The sequence below is a fragment of the Lactuca virosa genome, chromosome 5, assembly GCF_052849685.1.
Source record: "Lactuca virosa cultivar CGN04683 chromosome 5, Lactuca_virosa_CGN04683_v6, whole genome shotgun sequence".
Lineage (NCBI taxonomy): Eukaryota > Viridiplantae > Streptophyta > Magnoliopsida > Asterales > Asteraceae > Lactuca > Lactuca virosa.
In genome coordinates, this window is record NC_136430.1 from 303,750,607 (window position 1) to 303,763,186 (window position 12,580).

Below are 12,580 nucleotides of genomic sequence, written 5' to 3' on the forward strand. Positions count from 1 at the left end.
GGTTCAATAGTGAAAACATAAATCATTTAGGTTGCATGTGAGCTTAAGGGTTTTAAGTTTATTTGTTTTACCTAAATCCTATTAGAAATTACACTTCATCTTCTTCAACATGGTCGATTAACAAAAAAAAAAAAAAGAGAGAGAGAGAGAGACAACGATAATGGTGTACGGTGGTAGAGAGACATATTTGAAGATGGAGGCTTCTAGGATCCCGGATCTTCGGGTTCGTTTTTTTCTTTTTTCTTTTATTATTCTTTGATATTCGTCGTAAAGATTTGTGTGTTTAAGTGTTCATCATCCCTTGATCTGTTTATTTTTTCTATTTTCTGCGTTCACAAGCTTAGATTTGAAAGAAGATTATATGTTCTAGGTCTTTTTATTAGATTTGAAAGAAGATTATATGTTCTAGGTTTTTTTATTCCAAAAAAGATGATGGGTTTTTGGAAGGATTTTTAGTTTGTTCATGGTATACAGGTTTAGGTTGAAGATGAAGATGGTTTTAATGTTTGTGTTTCTTCATCTTCTTTGGATAAGATCTTAAAAAAATTAAAAATTTATGTTTTGATTGTTTTGAAAGTTTGAAAATGAAGACGGTTTGAATGATTTTTGAAGATGAAAATGATGGTAGTTGAATATTCTTCGTTACCAAGAATACCACACTATGTTTAAAATTACATAAACGGTGCCAAGTAACAATAAAATATGAAAAAAAAACGGTAAAAATGTCATTTTACATAATTGTAATTTTTTTGACGTTGTGTGATAGAAGGACCATTCCTACAACACCGATCAAAAACAAGGACCGACTTTGTCTATTTTTATTGAAGTTGGACTATATGTGCCTATTTTGCCAAACCATAGGGACCATTTATGTAATTTACTCTTATTTATTTATAAAAATATCTTAAGACACAAAAAAGAAAGTGTTTGTAGATCGACTCATCCTTATATATTATCAAAACTCGTAATCGACATATTAAATGAATAGTGGAGCTTAGAAAGAGATTATGAGAATAACTTGTAGTACTTGGTAACAAATTACATATAAACCAAATTAATCAACAATTTAGTGTATCAACTATGAAATAATAGGAATATATGGACGAAGATAAAGAAGAACTTGGTATAGCTGACGTCATCTCTTCAAAATATACATAAAACTTGCATCAGAATACCTTGAAATGATCCATTTAACATTCACATCCCGAGGATTTTTGTTGTCTTTCCCTTGCCACATCAATTGTATCCGGAATATACCTTCATCCCCAACAAAAAGTGAAAAAAAAAACTGTTAGGTTGTGTTTACAAACTTATGCTCATTTATTTTCATTCAATTTCCTTTATTTTCTCAAAATTCTTTAGAAAAAGAAGGGTAGGAAACATACATTTCCTCTTCGGGTTCATTTTTGAGAGCATTTTTGGCTATGCATTCGAAAGCAGCTTCAACATTAAACCCTTCTTTAGCAGATGTTTCAAAGTAAGGAATATTTCCTTTTGAAGCACACCATGCTTTTGCTTTCTTCTCAGACACCTGAAAACAACAAAGTAGATTAAACAAATGTATTTCCACTTCATAAGAGTATTTGTTACATGTGTATTCAAAGTTAAATCTTGATGAATTTAAATTAAAAAAGATAGAAAGACCATATTACCACTCTGCTATTGCCCCCATCAACATCGATCTTGTTTCCCAAAACAACAAATGGAAAGTTTTCTGGATCAGAAGGACTAGCTTGAATAAGAAACTCTTCCCTCCAATTATTAAGACTCTCAAATGACTTCATCACATTCACATCATGCACAAGAACACAACAATCTGCACCACGATAAAATGCCACACCTAGGCTTTGGAATCTTTCCTGACCAGCTGTGTCCCATATCTGTAACAAAATCAGCCCCAAAACCCTTTCGAATTCAATAATGGATGCTTCTAAACTTATTCATGGACTTTGGTAATGAATCAGACCTGTAAAGTGAAAAGCCTATCTTCAAATTGTATCTCTTTAGTTAAGAAATCAGCTCCGATTGTAGCTTTGTACTGATTACTGAACTTTCGGTTCACGTATCTGAATTCACATCATTAAGGCTGATAACAAGATGATAACATGCATATCAATTTTGTATACACTTTCAATTACCAAAAAAAGATCAACACTCTGATTTCTCACAAAAAGTTCAGTACGTTTCCAAACCAAAACTGATATCTTCTTTTTTCTATTAAATGAACACGAAAATTAATGGAGTATTTTCGATTATAAGATTCGACGATATCAACAAGCTGAACGATCTCGATTCCATTTCAAAATTTAGCAGTGAAGTTAGGGCAACGGGATGAACTAAAACGATCTGGAAATTAAGGATACTGATTCATGAGAGATGTCTTTCCAACCCTGTAATCAATCAATAAACACCAGAAAACAGCGTAATTGACCTCAAATCAGTGATTAAGTAAAGTATTAATTACAAATATGGAAAATCGAGGAATTAGAGAGACAAACCCGCTGTCGCCAAGGATTATGACTTTGAGAAGCATACGACGACGGGACGCCATGAATTCAGAACTTCAATTTCTCCGATTTCGTCCCCTAGATGAAACGGAATCTAGGGTTCATATCACTCTGCAATTCCTTGTTATGATTGAAGTGTAGAATATACCAAGATTCTGTCATTTTATATTGTAACTTTTAACGGGAATAACTACCTGTCATTTTAGCTATCAATGCCCTCTAACTATTGTTATTCAACACTTTCCAACCTGTTTTTGTTCATATTTAGCATTTACGTTTTCACACCTTGTCACATATATCTAGTTTCCATTTCAAATTTATGGATTTTAAAAACAACTTTAGTTGAGATATTGTATGATAATTAGATCTAATTGATTCAAAGATTTGATTAAGTCAAATCTAGTTTTTTATCAGACATAATAAAAAGCATATATATGATGTAATATATGATGTTATAAGACTTAAGAAAAGCTTTTAATTATGATAGTAACCGGTGTGAATCTAATTGAATCTAATTGAATCAGATTCAACCTTTTACCAATAATTGAATAGATTCAATCTTTTACCAAAATTAATAGAAAACATATTATACAACCCTTTTTATCTTGGACATATAATTATATCTTTATTTTCTAGAATAAATATAATTTATGTCGATCAAATATGTAATAATATCGACATGCTCTTTCATGTCGATCAATTAATTATGAAGCAAATCCCATCATATAATTCTAAATTTAGGCCTTCAAGTCTTGTAAAGGTCCCACAAATTGCAACGTGTCAAACTCCATCAACATCATCTTTTGTCCTCAATACAAACCAACTATTGCGATCTCAATTAAACCAAAAAGACAAAGAAATAAAAAAATTCCCATTTGTGTATAAAACAAAATGTAATCAATAAATACAATCAAACTCACAACAAAATAATAAAATCATTACCCATTCCCACAATTTTTCTCCAATAACATACAAGAACATATCATCAAAATTACCAACAAATTTTATACATCAAAACCCATCACTAAAACCCTCTCTTTTATACTTACCCATTTCCATTTCTCGGGTATTTTGACCTTCACTACTTGACCCAGACGGGTACAACCCGTATTCACTCGTGGGTCGGCTATATTCACTACTTGCATACTCTTGAGTACCACCCAAAGCCATCTTTCTAAACTTCACCATATCTTCATTGTATTGAGCCGTGTCATAGTCCGAGCTTCCGCGGGACCCGTAGAGCGATCCAACTGAGCCAGGTTGGGTCCCCTCGGTCAGGTCGGAGAGTGAGACGTCTCCTTCCAGGGCCCGGACCACCTGGCTCATGCGCGGCCTGCGTCTGGCTGAGTGGCGGACGCAGGCCGCAGCACAAGAAACCATGCGAGCCATCTCGCTATGGTTGTAGTCTTTTTGTAGCCGTGGATCGGCTATCGCGTCAAAGTTACCATCATCCATGGCTCGTGTAAGCAATGGCCTTGCCTGTAATTTAAGTTACATTAATAAATGCAAGAAATAGCAACATACTTTTGTTATCATACTTTCAAGCTTTTTTCTTGTTATGGTATTATACTTTGAGAAATCTATCTAATGATAGCTAAATTTAAGAAATAGCAACGTACTTTCATTTATTTCTATTATAACCATTGTACCTTTCAACATAGTACTTTAAATTCTAGTAAAGATTTTCATAAAACAAGTTCTTGCCAACTTTTCTCATATGATTGGTCCAAATCAACAAATTCCTAAAAAAAAGTTGAAATCTTTTTGACTAAAGCCTAACAATGCCTGAAAAATTCTCTATATGTGTGCTCATAAAGAAAACTTGATGGATCGTTGTTAACGTGTAAACACATGGTCTTGCCTACTTTTTTCTTCACATATAGGGCCAAATCCACATTCCAACAAAAGTTTGAAACTTTTTGACTAAATTTTTTTTAAATAAAAAGTATAAAAAAAAACCTTACCCAATCGACCAAACTATCATCCATAAAAGTTTGAGCTGAATCAACAGGTCTCTTTCCAGTGATTAATTCCAAAAGCATCACACCAAATGAGAAAACATCAGATTTATCTGAAAGTTTGCCTGAGGCTGCATATTCTGGTGCTAGGTACCTATCAACATTAAATACATGAGATGAAACTAATTTCAAAAAATTTCTTATTAAAACATTGTATTTTAAAAAATGTAACCAATTCTAACATTTTACTTTAAAAAAAAATCTTATTATTAGTGTATTACATGTAAGTTAAAATTGTTATGTATTCGAATAACAATGCGATAATTTGGTAGATTATTCAAAGTACAATGTTTTTTTTTTTTGAAAGAGAAAAGTACAATGTTGTAATAGGAAGAAATGAAAGTAGAATGATACAAAATAGATGAAAGTACATTGCTAAATCTGATATGAAACTCGAGAAAGAACGAAAAAAAAATGTACCCAAAACTTCCCATCACACGGGTCGAGACATGAGTGGCAACATCGGAAGTTATCTTCGCAAGCCCAAAATCCGCTACCTGCCACAGTTTATTCGAGGCTAGTAAATATACAACAAATACAGCAGATAGCAGATAACAGACAACAGATAGCAGATATCTCGGTATTATAACGATAATAAGTTACCTTTGCTTCAAAATTGAAATCAAGAAGTATATTAGCAGCTTTTATATCTCGATGAATGATCTTCGGATGGCCTACAAACAAATTAACACATTAAGTCTTTTCTATTTTATATATATATTTTATAATATAATATAATTATATATTTGTCGTGATTAAGTCCATTAAGTAAAAAAGAAAGAGTACTTACAATCCTCATGGAGATACGCGAGTCCTTTCGCAGCTCCAAGAGCAATTCGCAGCCTTGTGGGAAACTCCATTGCGGGGCGATTTTTTCCTGAAATTTATAAAAAAAAATAAATAAATAATAATAATAATACTCCGGTTTTGAAACTAATTCATGATTGTAATTTCTAAATTTGTAGTAGTTTTGGCAAAAATGAAAAAGTTACCATGTAAGTGGAATTCCATGGTGTTATTTGGAACAAACTCATAAACAACCAATCTTTGAGCTCCTGATATGCAATATCCAACTAAAGAAACGAGATGTTTATGATGAACTCGACTAATGATCTCAACTTCCGCCTGAAACTCACGTTCCCCCTGCCCGCTGCCCGTTTTTAGTTGCTTCACGGCCACCTCTTTCCCGTTCGGAAGAACACCACGGTGGACATACCCGAAACCACCTTGTCCAAGAAAATTGGCTTCTGAAAACCCATCTGTGGCTCTCGCTAATTCTTCGTATGTGAATGTGCTCTTTGAAAAACCCAGTGACATTCCCGGGGAAGGCGGTGGAAGAGGGTTTGAACCGCCGGAATAGTTGGAACCGGAACCACCGCTGTTAAATAGGGTCGGCGGTGGAGGTTGCGAGGGAGGAGAATTGATAGGTGCTGCCGATGGTGCTGGTGGAGGAGTGGGTTTTAGTGGTGGCATTGTGAGAAGATGGTCGCCGGGTGGTGGAGCGCTTTGTTGCCATTGTTGTGGACCACCGTATGAATCAACTGCAGATTGATGTTGAAATTAGGGAACTGATATGATTAAAATCTTGAAGAAAGATCTATGAACATGAGGATAAAATATGGAATTGAGAAAAGTGCGAACCTTTAGGTGGGGGTAGTGGTGGAACGTAATAACCAACAGGGGCCTGACTTCTTTTTCGCTTCTTTTTACAGCAAAGAAACAAGATAGTTAATACAGCAAGTATTAAAACGCCACCAACAGCGATTCCGACGACGACGCCGGTGGAAATCCCGGATGAACTATCTGACGAAGACGAGGGTCCCGGCGGAGTGGAGGAAGAACTTCTTGGAGGCGGCGGAGATGGCGTAGATCTGCCCGAAGGAGACGGCGGGCTGTTTCTTGAAGTGGGTGGGGAAGGAGAAGTGGTAGAAGGCGGTGGGGAGGTGGATGTAGGTGGCGCCGGAGGGGATACTGAAGGAGGTGTAGCGTCAGGCGCCGGTGGAGAAGACGCAGGCGTTACAGGGGCCGGCGGTGAAGAAGCTGCTGGAGAGGGAGAAACGGGGGTGATTGGAGTTGGAAGTGGGGGTGCTGCGGCTGGTGGCGGTGAAGTGGTGTTAACCGGCGGTGCTGTAGGCGCCGGAGATGGCGGAGAAGACATAATCAAGATTTAATCAAACTCTAAGATTCAGTGATTCACTCTACTTTCTTGAAATTGTGTTCACTAAAACACATGAATGCATGAAGAAAGACGCCGGAAAGTTGGTTTTTCCGGCAGAATTTAGTCAGTGGGAGATGTTTATTCTGTAAAATTGGGAGAATTTTAATCAGAAAAAAGTGGATTTGGTTTTGCTTTCCACATGGAGGAGTGGTTTGAATGCAAACCAGGTTGTACAAGAGATGAAGAGAAGACCCACATGGACATGGTATTTTGCTTTTTGCGTAATTATTTTAATAGTAAAATTAACTTTAATTATTTCAAATAATTATACCCAAGAAACGTTTCAAATAGGAGAAGGGTTCGTTTACTCGCTTTCACCGGCGCTACATTAACATATTTTTGGGTTCAAAAAGTATAAAAAAAAATTATTTATTTACTTATTTCAATTGAGTAAATGAATTTTTCGGTTTTATTATGACATAAATTATTGTGGTTCAAGAAACTACTTATTAAAATAATTTTGTTATTGTTTTGTATATATTATTATGTCAGATATCATTTTGTTATAATTATAAGATATTTATTTTCCACATGTCAATACTTTATTTTTTATTTTTCAATATATCACGAATTTAGTTTCTATAAATTAAACATACCATAATAATTATATTAATTTCAAATTTCAAATTTTAAATTTCAAACTTCAAATTTAATTTTAAATAAATTTACAGTCGAAACCGTCGTATTTAACATTTTGTTATAATTAACACGTTTAATACACGAGTCTCACAACAAAACAAATAATTTTAATTTTTTTTTTTTTTTGCATGTTTTTGAAAAAAAAATCATAATTTTTACTTATTTTAAATTTCAAATTCAAACAAACTTACCGTTTAATCATTTGTATTTAACATTTTGTTTTAATCAACTCCTATAGTATATAGGTCTCACAACTAATTTTATTAATAATAGACAAAATTAAAGCGTTAAAATCGCAGAGATTTATTTTGTCATTTGTACTAAATTAACTAAAAATTATTTGTTTCTTTTTTATTAATTTTGTATGAATAGTAGTATATGGCTTGGCAAAGTGTTGTATAAATAGATATTGTTTTTTATTTAATGAGTCGTCGGATCCAAGTAAGTTATCTTAACATTTTGTGTAGAAATCATGACAAATAAGAAAGGATAATTGTTGTAAATAATATATTATTTGTTATAAATAATAATACAAATATAATCATATTTAATCACGGTACTATTTAGATGTGAACAAAAACCGCATCGAAAACCGGAAAAACCAAAACCGAACATTAAACCGATAATATGGTTTTAAATTTTTTAAAAAATGCAAATTTCAGTGTAGTTCGATTTTAATCCATATAACCATACCATAAAAACCGAAATAACCACAATATTATTTATTATATATAATAAAACGCAACTTGCAAGAATAAAATGGACCGAAATGGTAGATTATTTGCAACAAAAATATAGAAATAAATGAAAGTCAACAAAATTCTACAAATAAAAGAAAATCAGCCGAAAAATCTGGTTTGGAAATGAAAAAACCGCACCATTTTAACCGCAAAATCTCACCGACTCATTTTTCGTTGAAAACCAAAACCGCGCCAAAATAACCTCAAATCCACATGAAAAACCGCAAAATCAGACTAAATCAAAACCGTAAATTTGGGGATGTCACAGTTGGTATTAGAGCATTAGTAGGAGGTCAAAGTTTCAGCGCAACAGTGCGGGCACAGAAATCAAATTTTGGATCGGTCGATTTTTAGCCGAAATGATCTAAACGACAATTGAATATCTCATTAATAGGAGTTCAAAGATAAAAATACAATTGAAAACGGAGTCTTTATGTAGAAGTTATGAATTTTACACGGTTATTAGTAGTGTAATCTTCTCAGATTGTTAAATTTAAGATCAGTCGAGAATTAGCCAACGAAGTCAAAAAGAAAGTTGTATTACTTGAAAATACATATGCGTGGATATAAAAAATGTAAAAAACAAAGCTCGTATGCGAAAGTTATGAATTTTTGAAGATCTACAGTTTTACCCGCGTCCGGTGCCACATGTTAGCACCACATGCGAAGCCTTGGTGCCTACGCAAGCTCACGACGTGAGATGCATGTCTCACGGCGTGATAGGCTCCTGAACAACCTATAAATATATGATTTTACCTCATTTATCTAATATCTTTCTGGTATATTTTCAGTATGGTGGTTACGCGATGATTTGAGGCCGGATCCAGGTCATGATCAGGAGCTGGCAGCCAGGATAGGCCAGTGTTGACAGAGGATCGCGTCAGGGAGATCATCCGGGAGGAGGTGATTAAGATAGTTCGGGTTAGATTCCGTAGATGTTCGGGTCTATCAAGACCGTGATGATGGAGTACTTTGATAACAAATACGCAACCATTGCTGAAACTGCTGCTGCTGCTGCCTCAGCAGCCGTGGCGGCTGCAGGTGCGGGGGCAGGTCGGGCCTTTCAGTACCGGGACTTCGATAACATGAAGCCCCCAACCTTTGATGGGGTTCAGGACCCGATCATAGCCATGAGGTGGATATTTGATGTAGAGGGATGCTTCTTCACATGCTCATGTCCTACTGACCAAAAGGTTAGGTGTGATCTGAACCTACTAAGGTCTGGAGCAAAGGACTGGTGGAGATTGATGTCAGGGTCGTATTTTGATGAGCAGAGAGTTGTGGTTACTTGGGATCAGTTCAGGGAGATGTTCCGCGCTTGCTACATTCCACAGGTTGAGCGAGAGCGGCTGGCACATGAGTTTTTGGAGATGAGACAGGGTACGGAGTCGGTGACGGAGATCACCCGCATTTTCACTGAGAGGGCGATGTTTTTCCCGGATTTTGCGTCCGAGCAGGCTCAGATGACTCGTTATCTGAGCATGCTCAAGACTGACATCAGACAGTTCGTTGCTACTCAGCGTTGTGATACTTTACTGGAGTTACCAGAGGCCGTTAGGCGGCATGAGCTTGAGATTGAGGTGCAGTTGAGATAGCAGAGGCAGGCCCCTGCGCAGTCACAGCCTGCACCGAAACAATTTAGGGTCGCTAACTCAGAGCAGGGGAGTTAGAAGGGTCGTACTTGTGGGCAGTGGGGCAAGGTCGATGATGAGGTTTGTCGATCTTCTTCAGGGTGCCACAAGTGTGGCAAGCAGGGCCACATTGCTAGGAATTGTAGGCAGCAGAATCCAGCTTCTGGGTTCAGACTTTGTTACCATTGTGAGCAGGTGGGCCATATAAAGGCCCAATGTCCCCTACTAGCTGCCAGGCCGGCGCAGGCTCCAGCACCGGCTACACTGAGGATTACTGACGGGGGTCAGGGTAGAGCAGAGCCCTCGAAGGCTCGGGGACACGCTTTCCAGCTTACGACTGAGGAGGCCAGGACAGCACCGAATGTGGTGGCTGGTATGTTTCTATCCTTTATCTTATTAATTATATATGTTTTAAGCTTATGTGTTTTTACCTATGTTAGGTACGTTCTTAGTGAACTCCTTACCTGCGTTGGTATTATTTGACTCCAGGGCGAGTCGGTCATTTGTCTCTCGATCGTTCGGTAGGGAGTTCGGTTTGCCTGTAGGAGAGCTAGAGTGTCCGTTGCGAGTCTCTATCGCCAACGAACACGGGATTTCTGCTTCTTCAGTCTATCGGGGTTGTGTTCTGAAGATCTTCGGGATATCCTTCCCGATAGACTTGATTCTGATTCCCATGGGGGATGTATGTGTGATTGTGGGTATGGACTGGCTGAGTCGTGTCGGTGCCATGATCGACTGCGAGGGTCAGCGAGTGGTAGTTCGAACCCCAAGCGGGGGAGAACTATCTACGGCGAGGGCACCAGATTGGGTTCAGGGTTTTGCCCAGCTGCCAGGGCTCGGCAGTATATTCAGCACGGGTGTGCGGGTTATTTGGCGTATGTGGTGGATACGCGGGTCAGGGATCAGGTTTCGGTTTCGGATGTTTCAGTTCTCAGAGAGTCCATTGATGTGTTTCCGGAGGAGTTACCCAGAGTGCCTCCAAAGAGGCAGCTCGAGTTCAGGATCGACCTAGTGCCAGGTGCGGCCCTAGTCGCCAAAGTGTCGTACCGATTGGCACCACCCGAGATGCAAGAGCTGTCATCTCAGCTGTAGGAACTGTTGGGCAAGCAGTTCCCCGTGGGGAGCGCCGATTCTCTTCGTCAGGAAGAAGGATGGTTCACACCGGATGTGCATTGATTACCGGGAGTTGAACAAGTTAACGGTGAAGAACCGTTATCCACTCCCGAGGATATATGATCTTTTCGATCAGTTGCAGGGAGCATCTTGGTTCTCCAAGATAGACCTGAGGTCCGGGTACCATCAGGTCAGGGTTAGAGAGGAGGACGTGGAGAAGACCGCGTTCTGAACTCGTTATGGACATTACGAGTTCGTGGTGATGCCATTTGGGCTCACCAACGCGTCGACAGTTTTTATGGACCAGATGAATCGGGTATGCCGACCGATGCTCGATCGCTTAGTCATCATGTTCATAGATGATATCTTGGTGTATTCCAAGACCAGAGAGCAGCATGAGGAGCATCTTCGCGAGCTTTTGGGAGTTCTGAGGCGAGAACGGCTTTATGTCAAGTTCTCGAAGTGCGAGTTTTGGTTACGAGAGGTTCAGTTCCTTGGACATCTCGTTAACCATGAGGGGATTTTGGTCGATCCGGCTAAGATCGAGGCGGTTATGCGGTGGGAGGTTCCAAAGTCTCCCTCGGATATCAGGAGCTTTTTGAGATTGGCAGGGTACTATCGGAGATTCATACAGGATTTCTCCAAGATTGCAGTACCCCTCACTCGTCTGACGAGGAAGGGGGTGGATTTCCGGTGAGGCCCTGAGCAGGAGACTGCATTCGAGACTCTGAGACAGCAACTCTGCGAGGCGCCAATTTTGACACTCCCTGAGGAGTTGAGGATTTTGTGGTGCTCTGTGATGCATCGATCACCATATTGGGAGCAGTCCTCATGTAGAGGGGACGGGTGAATGCCTATGCTTCACGGCAGTTGAAGCCGCATGAGTCGAGATATCCCACACATGAGTGGAGTTGGGAGCGGTGGTGTTTGCTCTCAAGATCTGGAGACATTACCTCTACGGGGTCCGTTGTACCATATACACGAATCACAATAGTTTGAGACACATCATGGATCATCCGAACCTGAACATGAGGCAACGTAGGTGGCTGGACGTAGTCAAGGATTATGACTGCGAGATCCTTTACAATCTGGGTAAAGCGAATGTTGTGGCGGACGCCCTGAGCCGCAAGTCGGCTGGATCTTCTGTTCCAGCGACATGTATGAGGATACATGTGGATTCTCTACTCGTGAGCTTGATTAGGGAAGCTCAGGATGAGGGTGTGCGGCAGGAGAACTGGAAGATTGAGAGGATCAAGGGTGAGATCATCCGATTTGTGCAGGATAATCGTGAATTTTTGACCCGTTGCGGTCGGGTCTAGGTTCCGATGTCTAGTGGGGTAAGACAGATTGTACTGGAGGAATCTCATAAGTCTCGCTTCTATATTCACCCGGGGACCACCAAGATGTATCGGGATCTGAGACTGAGTTACTAGTGGTCATGCATGAAGAGAGAGATCGCATGGTACGTCGAGAGGTGCTTGACCTGCAAGATGGTCAAGGCCAAGCATCAGAGGCCGCATGGCAAGATGCAGCCTCTAGAGGTTTCCATGTGGAAATGGGAACAAATCACGATGGACTTCATCACCAAGTTTCCAAGGACGTAAAATGGTTTCGATGTTATTTGGGTCATCGTGGACCGATTGACCAAGAGTGACCATTTTCTGCCCATTCGGGAGAGCTCATCGGCCGAGAAGTTGGCCGATGTGTATATTCA

At 39.0% G+C, this 12,580-nt stretch overlaps 2 protein-coding genes across 2 annotated transcripts; both read right to left on the reverse strand.

Annotated features, from left to right (window-relative positions):
• Positions 1 to 994: 994 nt before the first annotated feature.
• On the reverse strand, positions 995 to 2,655 carry LOC145116803 (ras-related protein Rab7-like). The gene is made up of 6 exons (XM_079053116.1): positions 2,499 to 2,655; positions 2,364 to 2,390; positions 1,967 to 2,066; positions 1,653 to 1,880; positions 1,386 to 1,531; positions 995 to 1,257 (listed from the first exon to the last, which is right to left on the reverse strand). Exons 1-6 carry the CDS (start codon positions 2,549 to 2,551, stop codon positions 1,191 to 1,193), a joined length of 621 nt encoding a protein of 206 aa, XP_078909242.1. The 5' UTR covers positions 2,552 to 2,655; the 3' UTR covers positions 995 to 1,190.
• Positions 2,656 to 3,363: 708 nt separating this feature from the next.
• Positions 3,364 to 6,931, reverse strand: LOC145114898 (proline-rich receptor-like protein kinase PERK1). The gene is made up of 7 exons (XM_079051018.1): positions 6,167 to 6,931; positions 5,518 to 6,066; positions 5,316 to 5,402; positions 5,129 to 5,199; positions 4,946 to 5,022; positions 4,472 to 4,619; positions 3,364 to 3,986 (listed from the first exon to the last, which is right to left on the reverse strand). The coding sequence occupies exons 1-7, from the start codon at positions 6,681 to 6,683 to the stop codon at positions 3,519 to 3,521; spliced, it is 1,917 nt and encodes a 638-aa protein (XP_078907144.1). The 5' UTR covers positions 6,684 to 6,931; the 3' UTR covers positions 3,364 to 3,518.
• Positions 6,932 to 12,580: the final 5,649 nt, after the last annotated feature.

Bases quoted from the DNA above. Each gene is read 5' to 3' on its own strand.
- LOC145114898 (XM_079051018.1), bottom strand. From the start codon at position 6,683: ATGTCTTCTCCGCCATCTCCGGCGCCTACAGCACCGCCGGTTAACACC. The intron at 5,403-5,517 runs GTAACTTTTTCA...TATAAATTTCAG, and splicing joins CATGGAATTCCACTTACATG to GAAAAAATCGCCCCGCAATG. The intron at 3,987-4,471 runs GTAAGGTTTTTT...CTTAAATTACAG, and splicing joins ATGATAGTTTGGTCGATTGG to GCAAGGCCATTGCTTACACG.
- LOC145116803 (XM_079053116.1), bottom strand. From the start codon at position 2,551: ATGGCGTCCCGTCGTCGTATGCTTCTCAAAGTCATAATCCTTGGCGAC. The intron at 1,532-1,652 runs GTAATATGGTCT...TGTTGTTTTCAG, and splicing joins ATGGGGGCAATAGCAGAGTG to GTGTCTGAGAAGAAAGCAAA. The intron at 1,258-1,385 runs GTATGTTTCCTA...TTGGGGATGAAG, and splicing joins AATGAACCCGAAGAGGAAAT to GTATATTCCGGATACAATTG.